Source organism: Filicampus tigris, chromosome 4 (assembly GCF_054856515.1).
Source record: "Filicampus tigris isolate MCC_2025a chromosome 4, RoL_Ftig_1.0, whole genome shotgun sequence".
Taxonomy (NCBI): Eukaryota; Metazoa; Chordata; class Actinopteri; order Syngnathiformes; family Syngnathidae; genus Filicampus; species Filicampus tigris.
This window is the reverse complement of record NC_141220.1, coordinates 4,519,439-4,546,018: the sequence shown is the minus strand read 5'-3', so window position 1 is coordinate 4,546,018 and position 26,580 is coordinate 4,519,439. Positions and strand designations below refer to the sequence as shown.

Below are 26,580 nucleotides of genomic sequence, written 5' to 3'. Positions count from 1 at the left end.
AATATTTTCAAATCACGTATACTGTCCTATTTTAGGGTATTCAGCAATCGTTTGCAACGTTTGTATTACTACATTAATGAAATAAACATTTTGACTGTCAAATCAAATCCACTCAGGTTATATTTGTGTATGTAACTGGAATAGTACAATTTGCCTTGGGCTGTAAACGCAACACAAGCCATGTCTTGGATTTTCGCAAAACAGTGTGATGTGTGGCGTGTGCACTAAAATGTAGTTAGGTAATACACGCACACTGCACCCATTAGAAAGAGTGACGCGGTTTTCCATCTCGAGGTAAGGCATATCTCTGTTACACTCGAATTTGGATTCGTTAAAAAATGACATAAATTTTGGACAACTGTAAATGTACAGCAAGTAATAGCTAGCCGAATACAGTACATTCAGTTGAATCACAATATTAAACTATTATAGACTCTTCTGAGAACACTTACGTGTGAACTGTATTTGCAAGTAAAAATAAAATAACTCGTTTGCTAGCCGAGTCTTTGACCAGCAAATGGTCGAAACTCTATTTAGGCACCTCATAGTTTGCGTAGTCCCTTCTGTTAATATCATATGACATTCGTCTTTTTAGTAAACATGTTCTGCTGATTCGCAATCTTGATTATATTTATTTACAGTATTCGTGGAATACAGTAATCGCTGTATATTAAACCTGTTTTTAAAACTCATGTTGGTTTTCCTACACAGAATGAGATCATGTGCTCACGACTCTCCCCTGTGGTGTATTGTTGTAAAGACAGATGTTTTTTTTAAGGCGACGGTAATATCGTTTTGTTTTGTCTTTTTGCTTGGCTAAACGCTTTGTTAAAGTAACCGACAAAAAAATACTAATCAAAACATTTAGATGACAAATTGTAATAGAGGAGGTGTTGGAGGTCATGGAGGTCTCTTGACCATTAGTGTTACTTAAGGGAGACATGCTTTTTTTCCCTTCACACAGTTTAAACCCGTTCCCATGTGTCTTATAACATATCTGTGACATACATTTGTCAAAATACACCAAGAGTCAAGAATTGTAGCACATTTTACACACCATATTTCTTGTTTTGCTGAAATCAACCAAGGGTAATATAATATAATGGTAATCTGTGCTAGCCCTGCCACTGCAGCTCAGCTTACCTTTTGGCTTTGAAATGATAGTGCTTCGGGCAAAAGTGTCTCTTTTCGCCTTGGAACTTAGTTATTGGCTGAGGAGTGGGGGTGGTTATTATGTGAGCCACTTACAACAGTGTGGCAGGCGTATGACGTTTTGCTTGCAGAAACATTTTCAGAATTGGGCAGATGATATACAACATCTTACTTGGTCTTTTAATTTCACACAATATGTTCGATTTCAAGACAGATGAGTTTTGATTTTTATTCAATGTCTTTAATCTTATCAATTCCAACCTGTTTTTGTTTTGTTGTCATTGAGGTATTTATCACAATAGCTTATCTGCAAACTGTCTTTAGTAATCAGGATTCAAGAGCACACAACCAGACTTCTCCAAGTCCAGACATGCCAGATTCTCCATCGAGTGATCCTGGTTCAAGGGTATTAGACCCTCAACATTCCCAGAACCTTCTGAGGGTTCTTCGCACATTCTGGCAAGAGCAAAGCTTCCATGATGCACTGCTGGTGGTGAACGGTGAGGAGCTTCCTGTCCAGAAAAACATCCTGGCTGCAGCCAGTCCTTATATTAGGTAAGGCAATACGACTGAGACATTTTAGCATCATTCCACTGATGGTAGCTCTCATGGTAACAATTTCAATGTTTTTATAAAGTACAGGGGCCAGGGCCAAGGGATCGCTCATGTTAATGATTCTATTCCAGGACCAAATTGAACTATAATCCTCCAAAAGAGGATGGGTCAACCTACAGGATTGAGCTGCAGGGGGTCTCCATGCCTATTATGAAACAGATTCTGGACTACATCTTCAGCGGTGAAGTGAGTGCAGATGCTTCACAAGCAGCTTAGATTTGAGTCTTGGTTCCTTTTGTTCCGGTCGGTACTACCCTGCCTATCGTTAAGTACTCGTTTGTGTTTTAATGTCCGGCTGACTTTTCCATACAGATCACTTTGAGTGAAGGGACCATCCAGGACATGGTGCAAGCATCGGACCTGCTCCTCATGACAGAGCTCAAGTTGCTGTGTTGCCAGTTCCTTGAAAGCTGCATCACAGCAGAGAACTGTATCGGCATCCGTCTTTTCTCCCTCCATTACTGCCTGCACCATGTCCACTACGCTGCCACGGAGTACTTGCACACACATTTCCGTGATGTGGCGCTCACAGAGGAGTTCAGGGAGTTGCCTCACGACCGACTGTGCGAGGTGCTGGCTGAGGAGAAGCTTAACGTCGGTAATGAAAAGCATGTGCTGGAGGCTGTGGTGCGATGGTTAACCCACGATCCAGATGCTCGCAGGGTATGTGCTCGCCAATGTTGGACCTGGCTCACCATCTCTTTTCTAGTTAATCCATAACGCTTTTGACGGGCTTGAGGTCAGGCTTCTGTGCAGATTGGTCCACAGCAAGCTAAAAGCATGCCTTAATGGAGCTTGCTTTCTACATTGAGGCTCAGTCATTGAGGCTCAGTTCTCTCTTAACCAAACATGAATGTTAGGTTAATGTTAACATGGAATTTTGGCGAACGAGAGAGTGCCCACACAAAAGCCATGCAAGCACAGGTAGAAAATGTTAACTCCAAAGAGTAACACTTTACTGACTGTTCCTCCTGTTGATTTAAATGAGGGTAACCTCTACATTTCTCCACTGGCCTCTACTATTTTCCTTATTTAATGATCAGCATAGATCCGTCTTATGTAGCACAATTTAGAGAAGGATTTCTCAAATAATTTACACCAAGTTCCACCTCAAAAAATATTTAGCTCTCCAAGTACCACCAAAATGGCCCAAGTTAAAGTATAGTAAAAAAAAAAAACAGATATTGAGGTTTTAGGCCTAAAAAGGGCATTTATTATACTTAAGTTAAACATGACTGAGCTACACTTAAAAAATGCACTGTACTTGAAGTAAAGAAAATAACTGCACAGGAAACGTAATAATAATAATAATAATTGTACTGTCCTCATGTTTATTTTATTTTTTCAAGGTGTTCATTTGTATAATTTGGGCAGATGCCAATCTGTATTTTGATGACGTTAGACTTGCATTTTCTTCCACATTTGGAATAGTCCCGATGCTGGTGTGTATATTAGATTCTGTGTGTGTGCTTAAAAAAACAAAATCTATGCGGCATACATTTTTCATCTCTTTTTGTTTTAAATGTCTTGCACATTTCAAGTGATTTACCGAAATGGTTAAGTTGACATTCATGGGACACATGAAACTAAATTGTGCCATTTGAGAGCAAAAAAAAAAATCTGAAATATTAATTGAACCATGCAAAAGAGATTACATTCAATGTCTGATAATCTATAATGCAAATGCAATTCATTAGAAGTTTTCATACTTCTTGATTGGATTGGATTTATTTCCCCTTATTCCCCCCATGAATTCTTCATTTATGGAATGTGTACTTGGAGGAGTTTGGTGCGAAAAACCTTCCCAGAACTCTGACAGCAAGCCCATTAAACCCATTGAAGAGATGTTGTGCCAAGCCCGTTTGCAGGTCCTACACCATGACAGCTGACCTCACAAATGCTCATTTGGATGAAAAACAAAATTTCTCTCACAATACAACATCTTATAGAAAGAATTAACAGAAGAATGAAAGCTGTTATAGCAAAGTTTTCACTTTCCACAGGTGCACATGGCTAAATTATTCTTCGTCTATAAATTGGACGTTACTAGCTACTCTGATGTGTACAAAGAAAACCCCAGCACTGTACTGATATTTTTGATTTATTTATGAATTTTTTAATGTTTAACCGAATCTCTGTGTAATTGCAGGTGCACGTGAGGGAAGTGATGTCTTCAGTGTGGTTGCAAGGCTTGGATGCAAGCTACCTAAGAGAACAGGTACTGAAACTGCCTGTTCTTTTGTGTTGTTGTATAATGTGCAGTCTGCACATTCAGTTCATTCTAGGTTTTGGTTCCCATGCCGAACAGATATTTCTTGCCAGGCCAGGTTTTAACTTGTGTACATGTGTCATCATATCCCTTTAGGCCTTGGGGGAGCCGCTGATGAGAGAGGTGATTAGAGAGCACTGTCAGCCAGTGCTAGGAGAGAGTCAGCTGCAAGGCGAAGCTCTTCTTGCTGCTTTCAAGCCCCGAGGTTACTCTGAGTGCATCGTTATTGTCGGCGGAGAAGATCGTAGGTAAGCTGTGGAAATAGGTACAATCATAGTGATCACGGTGATCGAGTGATCACAAAACTTTACCTCATCGTGCTAAAATAAGATTTGTTGTTTTGCTTTTGAATAGTATCAAAGCTATAAAAAAATCGACTTTACATTGCTTTTAAATTGCCGTTTTTAAATCATTGGTACTGGCAACAAAGATAATTATACGTTAATTCAACATTTTATTGTCATACATATTTTTTTCATAAACCTCATACATTTCATACATTCAACAGTACGACAACTCTCTCTCTCTCTCTCTCTCATATATATATATATAGATATAGATATATAGATAGATAGATAGATATGAAAACAATATGAAGTAACGCGGTGAACTACTAAAAATGAACCCTCAGGAATTATGAATACGCCTTCAAATGTACACATTATCATTTTAACGTTAGAATCCTACATCTAGCATCACAAAGGTGCATGATCCAAAGATGACATGATTGATTGGGCTTTCGTCTGTTGGCTGTCGGCTAAACTGCTAATGTTTACGTGGGCAGGCTGTCCAAACTCTGCTCGCATTTTCATGCTTTCCACTTGATCACTTGGGTGCTACTTGTTCAAATGATTCATCAGTTTTGTTGTATTGCCAAGTTTTTGACAACATACCTTGCACAACAGCTTCCTCCACGTGGCTCTGGAGATACCGCCACACAAGCAGCGAGAAGGAAATTCTCTTGTCAAAATAGCTTCATCTTTGGAAGCTCACACCAATTCATGGTTGCTCATCAGCTGTTTAGCTGCATGTTTGCAAATTGTTACTGTTGCTTTCTGTTTACTGCTTCTTCTTTCATTTATTGGCGGATTCTGTTTACTTCAATTTGCAAACCAAAGTTAGAAGGAAAAGCTCGACTGATTGGGAGCAGTGGCGCGCGCGGCCTGAATATAGGTTGCCATCAAGAGCCATTTTACGGTGCCACTGGCTAAGCTCACCTTGAATGCGTTGATTTCTGTGCAGCATTTTCACGATATTTCCTCTCTCTTCGCCGAAAATGCCAGGGTGTGGCGTAGAGTTGTACCATTAAATCTGGGCGAAGCGCTATATGCACATTACGTCTGTAAGAATGCGCTAAAAACATTTCTCTTATAAGGTATACCTCCGAGTACTACTCCAAATTCGTCTGCATCATGTTGTCAGAACTATCAACAATGAAATGAAAGCAAAGCCCATCAGGACAAAATTGGCTGCAAAATGTAAACCTAAACGCTGGAAGTCACATTTCGCGATACTGAGATAATATATTGTGAATGCAAACAGTGAAGTTCATTCTTTGAGAGGCTCTCATTGCTCAATACATGAATCCTGACATAAAACATGCACAGATGAGTGTTTTCAGTGAAGTTGAAAATACGAGAAGTTGTCAGTAACAGTGGCAACGTAAGATGGCACTATTTGACCCTTGGTCTGCAAACCTCAGAGCTTAAGTGCTCTTCGGGCTAAAATGAGTGTGTAAAAGTAGAAGTTACTGTAGGTGAATTCAAATGTGTTTGTCCCGTACAGGACCAGGAAACCCACAGCTTTGACTCGCTGCATGTGTCCACTCTATGACACCAACCGACAAGCCTGGATTGAGCTGCAGCCTATGAGCATCGCCCGCGTAGGTCATGGGGTGGTCGCTGCTGGTATGTGACACGGCGGCAGAGCATGGCAGTGATGCGGACATTTTCTTTTATCTTTGTTCATAATTTTTTTCCTCAATCAGAGCTTACATTAATATGTTAAATGAATAGTATAAACCAGTGATTCTCAACTGGGGAGTCAGGAACCAAAAGTTCCCCAGAACAGAGGCGTACAAAGTTCCCACATAGAATTTACAATATTGTGTAAGCATCAGGAAACGTTACACACTTGCACTCTAGTGCTGTATGCCAAAGTCATTTGAAAAGGTGTTTCAAAATGTAACTTAGTGTACATGAATGCTATTTTTGGCAAAAAAAAAAAAAAAAGAAGATGAATTGTTCTTAACTTCTATCAAAATGGGTCATGATTTTGCAACAATAGAAAGATGTGGGTCCCCGGGTGAAAACAGTTGAGAACCACTGGTCTAAACTGTACAAATAAGCGGAGGTTGGAATTCCGTCTGACTGACGGACTGGTCTGTCTGTCCGTCACTGACGGACCCCCGTTTTGCTGATGTTAGATGATGCATAGGAAACTTAAAAAAAGCACAGACAAAGTGGATTTTCATCCGTCTGTGTAATCATCAATAAAGGTCAAGTCCAAACGGACCTCACAGTCCATCATTGACGGATGCCCGTTTTGCTGACAAGAGACGGAAACGTGACCCAGACTGCATTCACCGTATATGTACAGCAGGCGGCGTTATGCGTCAAAGAGAGAATCATGAGTTACACAGGCTGACTAAGAAGTAATAAAGTAGTTTTGAATACACAGACAGCTTTATAGAGAAGTTCTTGTGAGTTAAGTTTTACATTTCTATTTTTATTTTATGCCACACTGTATTTCAGGAGGTGGTAGTAATGCACTAAAAGTTGTTTGCCAACTGCGAAAAGACAGAAGACGAAAAAGAAGACAAATTCAAAGAAAATAACTTTCTTTTAATGTAATGGGTACTTTACTTCAATTTGCACAAGGACTAAGAAGCATTTTAATCCACCAGGATTGTACTTTTGGCAACAAGGTAATGTGACACGGGATTCTAGTTAAGGTCAGCAAAACGTTCAAGTAAAACTCTTAAGGGTTAAAGCGGCAGCAGGCTCTTAACAGTCAATCAATTCACAAATAAATGTAGGCTATGTGAAATGTCAAATGTATGTGAGTGTAAAGCTGTTTTAGCCTAGCCGACATATTATGATGTACATAAGTGCACTCCATTTACCATTTTAATGAAATCGGTTCAGATAACGGATGGAGGGATTTTTCATCTGTAGGACCTTTTTTCTTTTCCGGATTGACGGACCTGCGAACCTTTGATGTTTACTGACAGAAGCGCGGTTAAAATAAGAGACGGACTGACGACAAACGATTACAGTTTGGTTCGGCTTGAAAAATAGACGGATTGACGGATGATGGACGGGTACCCAGGCTGTTGACGGATGACGAATGATGGACCGGCAAACTTTAGTAAAATGCCAACCTCTGCAAATATAAGTACTGTAATACCTTTTGAATAATGTTGTTTTTCCTGTGTTTCAGAGGGATTTTTATTTGTGGTGGGTGGGACAGACGAGAACAATGTAGTCTTGGACACTGGTGAGAAGTATGACCCAGACTCCAATACATGGAGTCCCATACCCACAATGTTACAGGTACACTGACCAATTCCTCTTTTCACATGACTCACCTCTTTTCTTTTCACTTAATTAGAGATGAATAAGCAAAAAAAAAAAAATTAGAGTGCATGACTGCACCTTAAGCATTGGAACAAGTTTTTATTTTAGATGCGTCACAACAGACAATGTTACATCACCCATCTGGTCACGAACCAAGAAAACAGAAAAGTAGATTTGCTGTAGAGACTAGCAAGTGATAAGTGGATGTGATGTTTTGCCAACATTAAGAATTGCCCAGTAATCTAACACAGCAATTTTCAAAATGGGATTTGGAGACCCCGGGATCCATGAGCCATAATTTGAGGGTCCGCAAAATAATAATAATAATTTGCAATAAATTATGTCATGTCATTAAAAATCAAATAAATAAATAAATAGTGCATACCAACTGTACAAATGGGGATCGGCATATAATAAAATAACAAAACAAGCATACTTAACCAATTACTCCTCCCCACTTAAGATTGGGGCCAATAACTCTGATATAATTGTGACTTTGCACATAAATCTTACATCCTTGCATATGCTCAGCATTTCTAGCTCTCACACTCTTTGTAAAGGTGGGACAAGGTGACCTCAACAAAATATTTGCACAAACCTCAGGTCAAATGTTCCAATATGACACAAAATTATTCAATTTTCAATGTATTTATGCGTACCACATTCGCATGGCATTTTGGGGTGCACTTGGTAGTTATGTTTAATTGGTTTTCGTATTATGAGGGGTAGCCTTGGAAAAAAATTCTTCCCTGGTGATAAGGGATCCCAGGAGCCAAAAGGTTTGAGAACCCCTGACATTCTAGCAGGCTGGCTACAACACACCAAAAATAGCCAAGTGTCTTTAAATACACAATTAGACCATATTATCCTTGTTCGCGAGGTGAGAAAAAGATGCTAGCATGTTAACCAAAGGTGTATCTTTGAAGTCAACAATCTAATGTGTTTAGACGCAAACCTAGGTTATGTTACCATAATGAATTTTGAAGGTGGTGCAATCATATCAGTAATTAATCCTTCCTTCCATTTGCTATTTTAGCTGCCAATGCTATTGCTAACGTTATGCTATTTGATTGCATATGATTATAAATGAAATAAAAATGTTAAATAATAACTAATTCAAATCAATATAAGCGGTTCAGAAAATGAGCAAGAGATAAATATATTCAATTGAATTGTTATCAGGTTTTATCAGTAATCCGTTTCATCACTATGTGCAATTTGTATTTTATCTTTTATTTATATAACATGTTATCTGATGGAATCACAACTGGCACACCACTAGTTGGCATGGAGACATTTTGAAGCTTGAGATTTTTATGATTGTCTCCACTCGCCAGGGCTCAGAGGTTGAAGAGCACACATTGAACTCGCCCTTCACTTTCTTCTCAATTACACACCTGTAAAGTGTCATGACTACAGCTTGTGGTTTATGATGTTGCTCTGGTGACAATATCTGTCTCTAGACAGACATAAACACCTGCCAGAGTGCTCAGCGCCACCTCTGTGGCAATTCCTGCTTGAGTAGATGCATTCAGGACCACATTTTTTAATGGTGACAACAACTCGCACACAAAAGATATATAAAAAAAAAAATACAAACCACTTTGTGTTGTAGCTCATGTTTTGTTCTTCTCTATTTGTTTTCAAAATATGATAGCATGCATTTGCATGAGCACTTCTACATTTGCTTATTTTTATTTAGCTAAATTTCGTAATGGTTTGTACAAGGCACATTTTACAGCCTCATATGCCTTTAAAGATAAAGTTTGTTTCCATATTTTCTAGAATGTATATTTTTTAACTGGCTGTGTTGATTATTTTTGTTTATCACACTCTTGAATTTTCATTGAAAATATGAAAGTGTTGGATAAGCTAACGCATCGTAGGAGAGCACTTAAATATGTCTTTTCACTGATTTGTGCAGACTCGCCAGAACTTTGGCGTGGTGGAGCTGGATGGTCTAATTTATATTCTTGGTGGGGAGAATGCCGAAAGTGAACTGACCACTGTAGAAGTCTTTGACCCTCACGTCAATACCTGGAAGATGCAGACCAGTATGACCATGATCCGCAAGGTAACCCATCTTACAAACAGTAAAGTGAATAATTGGTTAAATGTTACTCAGCAGTTGCCTGTCACATAGTAGGCTATATACAGTGCCTTAGTAGCAAGACAAGTAGGATGACAGCAGGGGCTATCAAGAATCTGAACTTTAGTGGTGCTTTGCCCCCAATTTTCATTTTTTAGCATCTTCCAGTTAGTACATACATTCTAAAAGAATACACCATAAAGTGGAAATCAATCCCAAATTTTTCTTTACAATATGTTCTATACACCTCCACTAGTCTAAACATGGCATTCTGATTAAGAGTGCATTTGTGGAATATGAGTTAAGCAGCAAAATCCACCCATTTTTAGCCATCTCAGGGAGTGGCCATTTTGTCACCTGCTGTCGACTGAAAATGACATCACAGTTGCTCAGGGCTCAGGTAACGACCAATCACGACTCATCTGTTTTCTGAAGCTAAGCCATGATTGGTTTCTGTACCACTTATTATCCTTATTAGGCTTTAGGACTGAGCAATATCGTTATATATCGTAAGACAAAGAAAATGGATGGATAGATATATCGTTATCGTATCGATATATGCATATGAACATTGAAAAAATTATTATGGAAAATTAAAATGATACCTGTAAACTTTGTGGATTTTAACAGACTCGTGCTGCATGTGCAGCTCAAGCCAAACCACCACATATCTCCTTTCAAATTTGGCGTTGATTGACAGCTAAAGCCAGCCAATGGTAATCATCTGACGAAGAAAGTAAGGAAGGAAGGACACTTATAGGCCTGTTAGGATAATTATTCTATCGACTTAGCGTTTGATGAATAAAATGGATGCAATAGTTTATTTTTCTGGACTTGGCATGTGCAACTGTTTATCTCATTTATTAATGAGGTGCAGCAGTGTACAGTAGTGGTAGGGCAGCCAAGTAGTGCTAATGCTAGCCAGCGCAACAATGCGTGTTGGTTAACAGCTATCCTCTTCAGTGTGCTTTTAGGATTATTTCATTTCTTGTTATTGCATCATTTCTGCGAACATTCGCTATGCCTGCCAGGAATTTAAAGGGGAAGTCAACTCAAAATCTTTCTTTACGCTATATCTATGTAGCACCATGAGCCTAAACACTGTATTCTGATTCATATTATACAATACAATTCTATTTATATTACCCAAAGAAGTGGAAAAAGAGAAGAGGACTACAGCTCCTAATTGAAAAAATCTTCCATAATAACACGGAGCAAGTGTTTCTTATGTCTATTTATTTTTTAATTCATTGGATGATTTTAGCATACCAATTCAGGGCAACTTTCTTTTTCTGTTTAGAAAAATCATTAAATGGGATGACACAACAAGACATACACTATACCTTGTTACAAAATGCGAGAGGAAGAGCACAGATTTTTCTGGTGCTGTATAACAATCACTTCCAATAACATTTTAGCAGTTTCCCTTTAATTAAGTACCATTCTGATTGTTTAGCGCTTTATTCACCTCTTTGGGAAAAGTTCAACGTGTCTGTCAACACGAGACCGGCTTCTACATTCATTCAACGCGGCCACTTCTGGCATCTGTGATTGGGTGAATGTATTTACAAATGGGTTCACCTGGACTGGAGCCCCCAGGGTCCTACAGTACTCAGGAGCCTGTCAGAATTAGAAAAAAAAAAATCCAACTTGTTGATTTTCCTGACATCTCTTAACATTCTTGGCATGAGTTGACCAACCCACAGGCGATTCTGTGCTGCGCCGTGGCCGTAATTTTAGTCTTTGCCAACTCCAAGAGGGATACTATCAGAATTTTTAATAGTTCCTTATTATTCTGCTACTTGTTGAACTTTCTGCCAGTCACTTTGCCACTACAAAAGTTGATGAGGAAGCCCGCTCTACGGGGCCTATAGCTTAATGCCAAAGTGCCTATCAGAGGGCATTAAATTCCACATGATTCTTCAATTTGTTTGACAGCCACTCATATCACTGCAGCATCTCCGGACCAATCGCACACCCGCACGATAGACTCTGGACTAGGAATGTGCGCGACTAGTCGTTTAACCGTCTACGATTTATTAAACGTTTTGTATTTTACTAGTCGCTTAAACGCGGCATTAAGTATCACGCATCTTGTTCCACACACCCCTGCCTCGGCCTCTGTAAACATGCTGAGCACCAAGAGAGAGAATTGCCCCCTAAAAAATCCTATTTTTTTTGTGTAAGCATTCATATTACATTAAAAATGCGACCTCCCTCTGTCTTGTCTTCTGTATGAACACATGCGTCGTCAAAGTGGCCCGCCTGCGCAGAAGAAGAGACGACGTCACACCCGACGTTGTGCTTGCGGAAGTAAATGTGGTCCACCGTGTCGGGGCATTCAAGCGATTAGGTAGCAGGTAGAAATAAATACAGTATTTGGGGGAAATTATGAGGCAAGGCTTTATAATCTCATTTCATGGAGACATCCTTACGATGACGTCACGTCATAACCGTGCATAAAAAATCAATCTATCTGAGCCGTAGCTGAATTACTACGATCGCCATAAATGTCCACTTTATGCTTCACGTTTCAAGTGGGATTAAATTAAAGTAAAATATAAAGTCAATAGTGTTACTCAAAACAACTTTGCAGATTCGATCCCCCTGCTGCCAGCACTTTCCCTCCGCCTGCGCATGTTGGGCTCGTCAATGTCGTATACAGTATATGCGCCCTGACCATTCAGACCGCGAACGCATTGAAAAAGATCGGATACGTATCCGATCTTGGACCACATATGAAAGCGACCCAGGTCGCATTTGAAAAAATCGGAATTGAGCCGTTCAGAATGTCAAAAAAAAATCGGGTACAGGTTGCATATGGGCAAAAAAAATACGATCTGTGTCGCATTTGCTTGCGGTGTGAACCTAGCCTAACATGGTGCTTGCGAATGAGATCCTGCTGGACTGGGAGTCGGTACCATTACTCATTACATTATTCATGATAAATGCAATGCATTGCATTGAAAAATGTATCAGAAATGAATTTCTCTTTCAATTGTTCACCTTTATTCAGTCAGTTGCTGTTACATCAATAGAATTTAAATGAACAAACTGTCCTGAATGTTTGGGCTAAAATAGCCCCTAAATACACACAACATTTGCATTTTAAACTTTGAATTCAATATGTAGTAAAATTCAAGTTTTCTTCCTTATAGACTAGTCGACTAGTCGCAAATAAAATTTGAGACTAGTCGGCGGGCAAATTAGTCGAAATTCCCATCCCTACTCCGGACGTCATGTGTCTGATCTCCGGTAGCATTTGTTACACAGCCAAGCTGACTGAACCGTAGCGGTGACGGGCGAAGGATTTATGTAGCAAATATGCCTCAAGTGGACAAGGCCTCCTCATCCAAGATTCCACAGCACAGACCGCCTCACCATGTCTGCCTCAAGTCTAACTTCAGAGCAAGCGAATCACCAGGGAATCCCTGCAATTTGATTTGACAAAGACATGCCAGATCCCCGGAAAGAAGAAACTCGTGATAAGGAGACATACTTCGTCGTCAGAACTCCTACAGACAACTTGTGTATTCGAACTGCTATGGACCAGACATTGTGGCATCTCTCCAGGTTTGAAGTTGGAGAACTCCTCATGAAACTCCCAAACTAAGAGCCTGCACCCAGCGGGGGGGCGACTTTAACCAACTTGGCAGTGCCGGACCAAGACTGATCCCAAGAGCTTGACATAGGAACTGTAGCTACAAGCTTTCTGTGTATTTACCTGTCAAAATTACATTGAAATGAAATAGATTTGAATGTATGTCTCCACATCTCACTTCTCAGCAGCTCTCTCTTCCAAAAATGCTCTCTTTTCCAAAACTCCAAAAACTAGCTCCAAGGACTCCAAGGAGCTCTCCAAAAAAAATCTCAACACTATTTTTCCACATTTTTCTCACCAAGCTTTCTGCAGAAAGAACTCTTGCTTCCTGTCTTCTTTTATTTGTTTTTTTAATCTCTCGTTTGGTTTTTGATCGAGCGCCAAGTCGCGCCCGAAAACTCCAATTGTACACTTTCAATGAGCTTGAGTTCTGGGTTCTCAATCATCCAATTGCCACGCATGTGGCAGGTGAGCCGTGAAAATCCAGCTTTTGGGAGCAAAAGCTGAAGCAACAAGCCGGCTTTGCGCCTTGCTTGAAGGCCAGGAGAAGCATCGAGACAGGTCCGAGGCACACGAGAACCCTACCAAGCTATGGTTTCCTGCTCCTAGCTGCCTTTTTTTCCCCTTTTAATTATTTCCTTGGCGGCACGTGGTCAACTGGTTAGCACGTCCGCCTCACAGAGCAGAGGTCGTGGGTTCGAATCCAGCCCCGGCCTTCCTGTGTGGAGTTTGCATGTTCTCCCCGTGCCTGCGTGGGTTTTCTCCGGGTATTCCGGTTTCCTCCCACATTCCAAAAACATGCATGGTAGGTTGTTTGAACGCTCTGAATTGATCTAGATTGATTGGCTGGCAACCAGTTCAGGGTGTCCCCCGCCTACTGCCCGAAGAGGGCTGGAATAGGCTCCAGCACTCCCCGTGGCCCTTGTGAGGATAAGCGGTGTAGATAATGGATGGATGAATTATTTCCTTTTCTTCATCTGCAAGTTCCTTCCAGCTGCTCATCACATGAGACTCAGCTTCCGCTAACCACACGTAAGTGCCAACTTTGCAGCTACTAGAGCTCCAGTTTGGTGCATATAAAAATTGTAGTGAATGCTAGCAAACTTTGTGCATTTCATAAAGTCCGCCACCGTCACTATAGTCATCGTTGCACCTTTTCACACTCATCTATTAGATGTCCCATTTTCCCCTTACCTTCTATTTACCTCTTTGTTTTTTCCTTCATTCATTTAGGCTTGTCATAGAATAGGTTCTTGTAGTATTCCCTGTATGTTTCAATAACTGTAGTTAATAAACTGTGTCCATATACAAAAGTCAAGCATGAGTTGTACGTGTTTGAGTCAAAGTATTAACCTCTATTTTGGTAAAAGGACTCCCAATTTATTTTATCGTAGCCCTCTTCATATTGCAAGACTGATTTAACGAGGTTTGTCGTCAAAATACCCTCTAAGAAATCCCAAAATTGACGTGGTGCCCCTAAAGGCAAGCGGGAGTAATGCAGGCATTTCTCCCAGCCGCTATTAAATACCTACACTCTTACAAGTGACCCCTATTTTCGCTACATTTACAATGGAGAGCAGTGATAAAATAAGCATTTATCAGTCAACATTGAGTTCAAGTGAATTCACATTTCACTTTATGAAAAGGATATAATGAGATACAAGTGCAAGCTGGATCGGTTAGATACCACAGATGCACCAGGAGTGCTTTTTACAACTATCATGACAGCATATGGGGAGAACTACCCTGGGGAGTCCTTACGATCATACAAAGTCTTGGAAGGTTATAAAATTAGGTGACTGGCCGTGTGTACTTTTGCATGACTGTCATCTTTGACAAAAGCATACTGGCCAGATCAACCAGGTTGCCTAGGAGACAGGGCTGGCTGGCGGGCGGGCGGCCCAGTGACAGGCCGGATACCCTGCGTGCGTGCGCATGCTTGCCCGCGGCCGCTGCCATGCTGGCTGCTACTGGCTGAGGCTGGCCGGCCTTGCCCAGATGGCGTGAAAAATGCGGCGCTCGATGGAGAAGCGGGTGCCACTGGTGCACATGCTTGTCACAAGACAGCACCAAACGCCGGCGCCACGACTTCATTGGTTCTTCTTTTGGTAGTCTTCTTCAACTCTGATTCTAGCCAGCACAGCGCACCATGTGATGCTACCAACTAATGAAATTGCATAGCCTTTTTGATCATTTAAAAAAAAAAAAAAAAAAACACTAAAACTGCTGGTGAACGTTTGCAACCTTGAACGAACCATGACAAACTCGGCCGTGAATGCGCATTTTGCTACCTCCGCCAGCAGTCGCAATTATTTGCCCCTCAGGGGGTTAGGAGCTTAAGGATTTATTTTCTCCTAGGAAGCACCAAAATTAGATACTTATAGTTCAAGAGTGTTGCTGTAGCACTGAATAGCTCTGTTTCAGTAGCGCCGTAGCGACCGTGACAACGGCTTTCAAATTGCGACATGTAACAGGTACCTATTTTGCAGACCATTAGGCACACTGTATGATTAGGTGCAATACCAATGAACGGCTCTGTTTTAATACATTTTCAAAGGCTCACCAAGTTATAAGGCGTATTATCTTTGTGAAGCATTGTATGTTAAATTGTTTTTGTAATTGTGCCGTATGTTTATTTGATACATTCATTATATTATGCTAGGTTCAGAGTACCAGGCACGGAATATAGGGTAACGCCATGTGTCTCGATTGCTTTTGTTCGCCATGCAACTAAACGGGGGGTTGCTTCGAACGAAGAGGAGGGCGTCCTCCGACAGATGAAATAAAAAGTTTGAACATTGTTAGCCAATCTGGTGACAGGTGGTTGTGTTATTAGCTAAGGCTAAATGCTATCTTGGTTGACAGTTCAACAGCTGTAAACAAGTCAATGCACTCACCATTTTCCAATCTTTTTTGCTCGTCCACATCAGCTATTGGAAGCTGGCTGTGTCACTTACGTCGCGCCGGCCCCGCATTGAAACTTCGGAAACGTGCAGCCAGAAACGCTGAGCTTGTGTTCGGTCTGACGCAGCGTTAGGCTAGTAGGACTACATTCCCCATGATACTTAAACATGGAAGCAGGAAGTAGTTCTGGTTCCAGTATGATGAAAACAGATGCCTACTAGTGGTTAGATGTGAATGAGAATGCGAGCGTAATAGGAAAGTATGGAATTGAAAACGACAAATTGAAACGCCAACATCCACCCATACACAAGGCGCACCGCATTACAAGGCGCATTGTCGATTTTTGAGAAAATTTAAGGATTTCATGTGCGTCAAAAATACGGTAGTCTTACCGGGCCACGTTTCACTCAGTATTTCAGATTTGCTCCATTTTACAACTGAAGAAACAGAATATGTCAATGAGAAAATCTTCCTTAGGAATTCAGCTCTCCTAAAATACTGTGTATGTGCACAGAGAGCAGAGCTCCGACTTTTCATGCAGTTTGTTGGTTGTGTTACGTCCCTGGGCTAGTCAACCTGGCTGTGGCGGTGCTTTGGGTGCTAGCGTGGGCTTTGGCCTCGCTTCAGCCCATCAGTAGCTCATTAGTCAATCTGCTGTATTCCATCATCTAAATTTTGTAGCAATAGAAGTCATTTAGATGGCAACATACAAGTGCGATCTTATATTTTTGTTGTTCAGTTGAATGAACAATGAGAATCGATGCGCAGCTGTGAGAGACATGTTGATTTTATTTTAGACAATTTGGTATGGTATTTATTAAGTGAAGCAATGTGGTTGAATGTACAAAATGTCAGGTTATCCAGTTGACCATAATAGTGTGACAATTTGAACTCTTCTCTAAGAACTCACTGAAGATCAACTTTTACAATAGAGCGCCTTACCATAGAGCAACTAGCCTCCGACACCATTTACTGTATAAGGCAACTCTGAACCGGAACAGATTGTGTCTTATAAAATTACTCTAAAACTTCATTCAGATGGGCTACATGAGTACTGCATGTCCTGTACTTGGTTTAAAATCACTGTGCTCCAAATGAAAGGCCGTTCATTGCACTTTGTATGATTCTTTGGATTCAAACTTGCCACGTTTTTGTGATTCGATAAAAGACCAAGATAATCATTTCAAAACTTCTTCCACCATTAATGTGACCACTAAATTTATACACATAAATTGAAAAAATATTGAAAGCATTCTCGAGTAAAAATGAACTTATATAATGTGGTTGCATTATATTTTAAGTGCACATCCTTGTATAACTGGGGATGTGGCTGTTCAGAATTAATCAATCACAATCTCATGTTAAAGCGGAAGTCAATCCAAACATATTTTTTCAAGAATATGTTCCCAGCAGGCCCACTAGTTGAAACACAGCATTCTGATTAATTTTGTGTTTGTGGAATATAAGTTAAGCAGCAAAAGGCACTCGTTTTTAGCCATCTCTGGGGGCGGCCATTTTGTCTTCTGTTGACTGAAAATGACATCACAACTGCTCACAACAACATATCACGGCTGACCTGTTTTCTGAATCTGAACCGTGATTGGTCGTTGTGAGCAGTTGTGATGTCATTTTCAGTCGACAGAAGACAAAATGGCCGCCCCCAGACATGGCTAAAAACAAATGGATTAACACTTATTCCACAAACGCAATATTTATCAGAATGCCTTTTTTCAACTAGTGGGTCTGATGGGAACATATTCTTGAAAAAAATATGTTTGGGTTGACTTCCGCTTTAAATGGGAGGCAGTGCACACCTGCCTCTTATTAGCTCCTATTAAATGTCATTCCGTATGTTTTAGTTGGCTTTTCCCATCATTTTGGTAGTTGCATCTGACAACACAAGCCACGCTCCGCAGGAGCCTCCACAGCATCTCATTGTTCAAAGGTATCAGTCAGGAGAAGGGTACAAAATAACTTTCAAGACAATAGATAAACCGTGGAACACAGTGAAGACAGTACTGGACATTCCTACAGAATGGATGCGATGAGAAGAAAAGCGGTCAGGGTGGCTACTGAGAGACTGACAGCAACATTTGGCAAAGTACATGCCAAAATTGTAGCCCTTGTGACACCAGTCTCCAGTCCTCTTTATACTGTATGTCTGCGAACTACGTGGTAGGGTGGCTTATCTTACAAAGGAAAAAAAAACACTCTTGAAATCTCCCAAACTCAAGTAGAAAAATGTATTAAATCGGAAGTCAACGCAAACCTCTTTTTTTTTTTTTTCAAGAATATGTTCTATGCAAGCCCACTAGTTGAAAAAGGGCATTCTGATGAATATTGCGTTTGTGGAATAAGAATGAATCCACTCGTTCTTATCCATCTCTGGGGGCGGCCATTTTGTCTTCTGTCGACTGAAAATGACATCACAAATGCTCACAACGACCAATCACGGCTCAGATTCAGAAAACAGGTCAGCCGTGATTGGTTGTTATGAGCAGTTGTGATGTCATTTTCAGTCGACAGAAGACAAAATGGCCACCCCCAGGGATGGCTAAAATTGAGTACATTTTGCTGCTTAACTTATATTCCACAAACGCAAAATTAATCAGAATGCCATGTTTCAACTACTGGGCCTGCTGGGAACATATTCTTGAAAAAAACATGTTTGGGTTGACTTCCGCTTTAAAGAAGAAGTTAAGTCAAAAATTGTCTCTACAATATTTTCTTCTTTGCAACCCCACTTGTTGAAAGATGGCATTCTCATTAATATTGCGCTTGTGGGAAATGAATTAAGCAGCAAAATCCACTTTTTTTATCCAGCACAGGGGGTGGCCATCTTGCCACTTGCTGTCGACTGAAAATGACATCACAGTGCCTAAGGGCTCAGCTTGCGAACGTCACATGTCCAAACCCAGAAAATAGGTGAGCCGTGATTGGTCGTTATCGGTGACACATCCACCACGCAAGGTATTTTCCTATTTAAAGTGTTCTGTATTTTCCAAATGGATTCCTATGGAATTCACAAGTCGCAGGGAAACACCCATTCCATGATTTACATTCTGTCTCAGACTTCAATGAGTTATGGTGATTGCTCCAAATGACCAGGTTACACACGGCGGATGTGTTAGAAGTCTGCACGGCAGAATGCGTGTCGATGAAAGGTGCCAAAGTTAGACGCGCCCCAAAAAAAGAAAAGACGCAAACAGGAGAATATGGCCCTATGTGTTATGCTGAAACTGTCCGCTCTTCAGCTAGTTTCTGTGGCCTCTCGAGGCTTTGTTTTTGCTCTGATATGGCACCGGCAACCTGACAGACCTTTGACCAAATAATGACTATTTATGAAGTCCATCTTTTCTCCGCCCCTCCCCAGGTGGGTTGCTATGCTTCCATGAATAAGAAGATCTATGCCATGGGTGGCGGCTCCTACGGGAAACTGTTTGACTCAGTTGAAAGCTTTGACCCCAAAACCCAGCAGTGGACAGGCCTCTGTCCGCTCAAGGAGAGAAGGTAATCATCTAGTTTTGCATCCACTAGCCATGTGACTTTGATAAATGAAGGAGGCTCCGTCATCACATTTACTGACGCAAACACTTGCATTCGAGACCGTTTACTTCACCTTACCTTCATTGCCGTTGTTTTACGTGGAGTAGTCTTGATGTGTTTCAAGTGTTTTTAATTTCAAAAGAATATACTCTTGACTTCTGCTGTCTGACCTTCTGTGTTGCAGTATTGCACAACAAGAAATGAAACACGGCTTTGTGGTCATTGTCACGGTACCACCAGTGTCAATTTTAGTTTCGGTTTGACTAGTTTTCAAGATCTGCTTAATCATTTAAGAATGTTGCACGCAATGATGAAGCATTAGTTATAAGTAACAGCTGTTTAGTCACAATGTGTACTTGATCAAAGAATTGCAGAATCTCTGGACAAATAAACATCTCATGTTGCATTAACTCAGAGATGCAACACCACAGCTTAAAGTGAGTTTTTTTTCACTGGCATCATTCAAAGGAGACGTCCGAAGGATATTTCATTCAGATGCTCTTGTCTTTATGAAATATGCACATTTCAGAGTCTGTGTCTAACGCAAGTAGCCAGCCTTTATCCTGCCCCACATACGTCTGGGCCAATAGCGAGTATGGATTTTACACCATGAAAACGAGGGCCAGAGCTACATGTGGCTGCATTTAGAACTCCCAAATCTAAAAAAAGCAAGTGCGAACTGCAAAGCACTCGCAGGCCCCCCGCAAGATATTTTACCGTGCGGAGGCAGCAGCAATCCAGCAAATTACTTTTGTCAAATACGGCGTGCATCGTGTATGCAGCGCATCCGCTCCCGACACCATGTTGATAACTTGAGACAAAACTCAACTTACCTTTTGGCGGCTTCGATGTACACTGCATAGAGTATATCATAAAGTGATTACCATTCTATGATTGGATTTTCACTGATGGCCACAGCATTCCATCTCCAAGAGTGAAAGATCTTGCTTCTAAACCATGTAGATTAGATGATGGCTCTGAGTTGATGAGACATCCGCCCCATGTGAAGTTGAATAAAAAAAAATCTTTCTGGTTAGGTTTGGATCTGTGGCCTGTGGCGTCGGCAAGGAGCTTTACGTGTTTGGTGGAGTGAGAAGTCAAGAGAACGACAACCCAGAGCAACGTCATATGATGACCTGCAAGTCCGAATTCTACCATGATGAAATGAGGAGGTTTGTATGTGAAGACTGACTTAAAGTTTGTGATTGGTTTTCTGAGGGAGAATGCTACTCAAATCAACAAGTGTGTTTTAATTCGCTCGCAGTAAGGGCAATCTTTTGTTTTCTTGTCTTGTCTATAAGTCAGTAGGGCTTGACCTTAGGCTATTTAAATATTTGTTCGTTGGGTCGGGTTATGATTTTTTTTTTTTTTTTTTCAGGAATATATGACCAGCAAAGTACCTGCTTTAATACATGCATGCGATATTTTTACATTAACCTTTTGGAAAGTAGTTTCTTTGTAATAAATGGTATCAAAAAGGCTGCAGCACTCTGCGCAGCAAAATAAGAATGCTTTGTCCCTGCAATACACTTAGTGTAAATGTACTGTGTAATGAAATTGAGTTTGAAGCTGTTAGATAATGTCAAATAAACAATGAATAATTCATCCATGCGTTTTTATAAACCACTATTTTTCATTAGGTTTTTGGCCGGACCCTGGACTGGTTACTAGCCAATCGAAGGGCAATGAAGGAGTAGTTACGCAGATATCTAACGTCAAACATACTTTGTAGTTAAAGCATATTTGGGTCCCTTGAAAGGCAAAATATGAAACTCATTAAAATGTCGATGTATTAATAATATAGCTGGATCCCGGTGCGGATAAGACGAGATTTGCTGTGATTTCGAAGCAGCTGTGTTCCTCTGCTCGCGACATAGTCTGCTCCCTTGCCGTTAGGTCACTGCTCCCGTAATTTGCGATGTTTTGTAAAGCTTGCCACACCGGCCGTGAATGATGGGACTCTAGCCTCCTCTTCTTCTCGGTAACATCACTGCTGTGCCATTTTAATTTCTTCACTTGATGATTACTGTCTTCGCTGCGTTCCACGGGATATTTAATGCCTTGGAAATTGCCGCGTAATCTTCTGTGAGATCCTTGAGACGCTGTATAAGCTCTCTGCGGATGATGGCTCGCGCTGTAAGACGTGACACGAAATCGTCGGTAAAAGCCGGCTTGAACGGCTGGACTTGCTTGTGACCGTTGTGATGGTGTGGTTTTGTGCAGGTGGATGTTCCTAGATGACCAAAACCTGTGTATCCAGACCAGCTCATCGTTCGTTTACGGCGCTGTACCCATCGGAGGCAGCATCTATGTGGTTGGAGACTTGGACACCGGTCAGTGGAACGTAACCACAATGAACAAGATGTTCCTAGCATCATTGATTTGAATCATCTGAGTGCGTTATCTGTTGCGGGCACGCAGGTACCAGTTTCGACTACATCCGCGAGTTCCGCCGTAGCACGGGGACCTGGCATCGTACCAAGCTCATGTTAGCCAGCGACCTCTCCAAAACAACCTGCGCCGCTCTTCGGATCGCCAACTGTCGTCTGTTCCGCCTTCAGTTGAGCCAAGGCATGTTTCGAATCAGAGTCTGAACTGAGGAAGAACAAACCAGCTGCTGCTGTACATCTCTCGTTCACGTTTGCACACTCGTAATGTCCACCCACATATGACATGTCTGGGTTGAGGGAATTTATACACACTGAAGTATTTCAGTGGCTAAATATTCTTGTTGCGCTCTGTTTTAGGGAGACTTTTTTTTTTTTTTGCTGTATACAGTACGTATACTGTATGCTCAGCTGTGTAACTTGCTGGGAAGGAATTGTGAAATAATTGTTTACTTTTTTAGGCTGATGTTTTATTGAACTATTTCATCATTTGATTCAATTTGTTGATGTGATCAAACGAGTTATTTTTTAACAGCCTGAAAAACACCTATGTCCAATTTTTGATTTTTTTAGAAAACGTTCACGTTAATGCGATGTTTGTAACGCTGAAACACCATTCATGTAAAAATGAGAAAATTGGAAAAATTGGACCTAAGTGTTTTTCACGGGACGATTTATTTTTACTGGTGGTCTGCTGCTAAATGAGGGATTTTGGGCAACCCTGGAAGAAATAGCAGAATGGGGTACTTAAGGGGAAAAGATCTAACACGGTGCATTTTTTTGTATTATTATTATTAGTCATAGTAGTTTATTTTTACTGGTCTATTGGGCCATTGATTTCATCATTTGGAAATCGGCATATGGAAGACTAGAGAAAAGATAAAAAAGCTTGCAAAGACATGAACAAGTTTGTCAATATGCTGGAACTCCTGATTACAGTAACCATGTTTTACATACAATTTGTGTTGCACTACGTGACTAACCAGCATTTTCAACACTTCACATTGTTAAAAGCCAAACACCGTTGTCAGAACTTGCGTTTTCTGTGACGTCAAACTGCTTTTTGTCCACGTTGTTTGGTCAAGTCTTGTGACTTGGCACCAGTAGGAAATTTGGAACTTCAATTTGTTTACTGTGAGCAAAAGGGAATCTTTTGTGTGATTACTGAGGCACCAACGGGCGTAATGTCATACTTCATTAGAAAAAAAACAGTAATGGGAAAAAAGCTGTTCTGGCTATCACAATGGGCTATTTGTTTCCATGTCTTCCTCACGGTTGAAAGGCTCTGTGTTTGAATGCCGTCTCTCAGACCTTCCTTTGCAAAGTTTGCATATTCTCACCATGCTTGTGTGTTTTTTATTTGGGTAACTTACTCCTACAGTGCAAAAAAAACATGCTTCGATGGTAAACTGAAGAATTGTCCATAGCCATGAATGTTAGTGTGGGTAGTTGTCTATATTTGCCGGCAACCCAAATGAAGACAAGAAGTATAGAAAATGGATGGCTGTGCACACGTGAAATGGCAGCATACTAGCGTCACTAACAAATGCAGAAATATAGTATGCGCAGCACCTTTACTGCTGTCTTTCTTCTACTTTTTATTTTATGCAGATTACGACTGAATGTATATACGCAAGAGTATACACAAATGCTTTACTGTATTTTGTCGAAGAATAGATCCCTTGGCCCTGATGAATCCAAAATAGACTGTCAAAAGTGCATCTTAAGTTGTTGGGATGGCTGTTTTGTTGCCTTGGTGACCTCTGATCCGCCTTTCTAGATGGCATACATTTTGCTATCCTGTTTGTTTCGTGTGACTTTCAGCTGTTAAGGCCGTATCTCACTGAGCAGCAAACGCTTGCGAGGGTAGCGATTGTTGGACTCTCCAACTTTTCTGATAAAAAGCAGGTGGTCGCCTCTGCCGTTTGCGGCTACTCGCGATGCTTTGTGACAATTAGCCAATGTTTAACGAAAAAACGTTATTACTTACAGTTTGATGCGGGGCTGCCCTCGTCTTCCTATTTCTCTTTCGCCACCTGTTTCAAATTCGTCCACACGTGTTGTAAAACATGAGGTACTCTTCTGAAAAGCCAGCCAACATTTCTTTGTCGGCCGATGTCCGAGGATAGCTTGACCTCTTCTTTTTCACACTGTCATCTGAGGTCGATGAAGAGGAGTCACCTGCAAGTTCAGCAGCACCTTCTGAAACTGACGGGACGTCTTCCTCGGCCGGGACCTTGGCATGAACGTCCACGACATCCTCAAAAGACGACGCACTGACGAATGACGGAAGTGGATTTTCATCCGTCAGTGTAATCGTCACCAACCGCATCCGTCGGTCGCTGGCGGACGCCCGTTTTTCTGATGTTTTTTGGGCAGACGGACCAACGGACTTCTGACGGACTAACTGACCAACTTAAATGACGGACTGACTATTACAATTCAGTTTGTCACGAAAAATGACAGACTGACAAATGACGGACGGGTACCATGGCTGTTGACGAATGACGGACTGGCAAATGTAGAAAAATGTCCGCCTCTTGACGACACGCTTTTTCGCCGATTTACAAAGGCTAACTGGGGTGTTACCACTGTTAGCCAAACAATGGATATGCAAGATTTTGAGCATGTTCAAAATTTTCTTACAAGATAAACAGTTTTCAAAAAGGAAAACCGTATGCGAACACGTATGCGATGTTTTACGTGGACTGACGAAACCCCAAATTCGCTCCCTTCGCAAGCCTTAGCTGCTAAATGAGGTACGGCCTTTACTGTCCGACCTCAACTCAGGGTCACAAAAGTAGACTCGGTCTCAGTGAGAGTTCACGCTTCAATGCAAACGTGATATCTTGTAAAAGGAAGACAGTATAACTCCCTCTCTGACAGACATTTATTATTAAAGGGGTAAAACAAAAGGTTTGTGTCATTTGAAATCTTATGAGCATGCAGAAGGATGGGGAGAAATTCTGAGATACCTAAATTGGCACTATTATGCGCAGCTAACTTTCTGTTGAACATTACGTTAGCAGTATTGTACTGACGAGGGGGTGGGTACTACTTGATAATGTATTCATCATATATCTCCTCTTAGCTGCTACTTGTACACTTTATATTTAAAACATAAATTCCTTTTATTGCCAGATTTGCGCTACTGATTCCTTAACTCACTAAAATTTGGATTGCCACAACTGTGAAGGTCGTGCGTCAAAACGGACTAATTCATTCCAGACTCCATTCATTCAATTACTCCAGGGCCATAATTTAAATCAGTTAACTGCCTTTGGAGACATCATACCCATTTTTCTACATCTGTAGTGTACGCTCTTGAGAACACTAAAAAAGGAATTTCCAAATAAATTTTTAGTGCAAAGCCGTCGGTGTTCTTATTTTCATTCCATCATATGTGCACTTCCAAGTAAAGCTGTCAGCAAGTCCTTTAATACACTCTTCAATGTTGATGGTTTCTTCTGTTAATGATTCATTTCCTCTATTAATGTTGTAAACGGCATGACGTGAGTTAGATTTATGACTACTGCATAGGGGCCACTAGGCAGTGGCCTCTTAATGTCCTATCTCACCTGCTGTGTTTAATCAGTTACTGTAACTCCAGTGACTTACTGTACTGCTCTCCTATATTGGCACATAATTACGCAGCACAATAGTAGAACTGTAATCTGATCATGATCTATTAATCTGAGTGGTTTGATGGAATTGGGGAATTTGACCGTTTAACATGTATGAACGACTATGTTTTGTAAGATATGTCCTGTGGTTTGTGTCAGTGGAATTAAAGCACCAAAATGATTAACGCTGTTTGTAATCCTTCCTATACACTATTTGAGTCTTTTTTGATGAGTTTGGCTCTATGGACCATTGTTTGTCTTATCACGCTACCTCTCAGATGCAAAGTGGCTCGCATGCACGTCAGATTATGTAATTCAACGGTTTTACAATGCAAATTGCTTTCTCCCACCAGGCTGATGGTGAGTTGCTTTCCCAAATGTTAGCCTTTATTGGTCTTTCTTAATCTAAAACTCCCAGCTTCATATAGACAGAACAAATGTTTGGTACCTCTCTGTTAATGAAAAAAAACCACAGTAGTCATGGAAATAATACATTCGAAAAAATAAAAAGTAAAAAGCAGGCATTGCTTTCAACCTGTTGTACAAGATAATTATTTTTAAAAACAAATTCATGAAAAAGGCCCGCAGAAGAATGATGATACCCCTAGAAAAGTTTGAAAATCAACCAAGGCGTGTCCTCTAATTAACGTCACAGTTGTCTTCAAAATTCGACCTATTTAAAGGGTGACAAGTAGTCACTGCCGTTTGGTGACTTGCTGTGTACAACACCAAACATGGACCACGGAGGAAGTGAAGGAGTCAGTTGTCTCAGGAGATTAAAAAAAAAATTTAAAAAAAATATATATATATATATAT

The 26,580-nt window shown here is 40.8% G+C and overlaps 1 protein-coding gene across 2 annotated transcripts; it reads left to right on the top strand.

The window, feature by feature from the left end:
• Positions 1 to 166: 166 nt before the first annotated feature.
• gan (gigaxonin) lies at positions 167 to 25,949 on the top strand. Of its 2 annotated transcripts, XM_086028775.1 has the most exons (13): positions 167 to 294; positions 1,477 to 1,707; positions 1,839 to 1,953; positions 2,080 to 2,430; positions 3,917 to 3,985; positions 4,133 to 4,284; positions 5,822 to 5,943; positions 7,478 to 7,590; positions 9,539 to 9,688; positions 19,582 to 19,718; positions 20,792 to 20,926; positions 21,978 to 22,087; positions 22,176 to 25,949. In XM_086028775.1, exons 2-13 carry the CDS (start codon positions 1,523 to 1,525, stop codon positions 22,346 to 22,348), a joined length of 1,812 nt encoding a protein of 603 aa, XP_085884901.1. In that variant the 5' UTR covers positions 167 to 294; positions 1,477 to 1,522; the 3' UTR covers positions 22,349 to 25,949. The 2 variants fall into 2 exon arrangements, with proteins under 2 accessions (XP_085884901.1, XP_085884903.1); XM_086028777.1 differs by lacking the exon at positions 167 to 294 and having other exon boundaries at positions 1,579 to 1,707; positions 1,790 to 1,953.
• Positions 25,950 to 26,580: the final 631 nt, after the last annotated feature.

What these genes read in the sequence shown, in the direction of transcription:
- gan (XM_086028775.1), top strand. Translation starts at nt 1,523, where the DNA reads ATGCCAGATTCTCCATCGAGTGATCCTGGTTCAAGGGTATTAGACCCT. An exon ending in CCATACCCACAATGTTACAG is followed by an intron (nt 7,591 to 9,538) that starts GTACACTGACCA and finishes TGATTTGTGCAG; the next exon opens with ACTCGCCAGAACTTTGGCGT. An exon ending in GTATGACCATGATCCGCAAG is followed by an intron (nt 9,689 to 19,581) that starts GTAACCCATCTT and finishes GCCCCTCCCCAG; the next exon opens with GTGGGTTGCTATGCTTCCAT.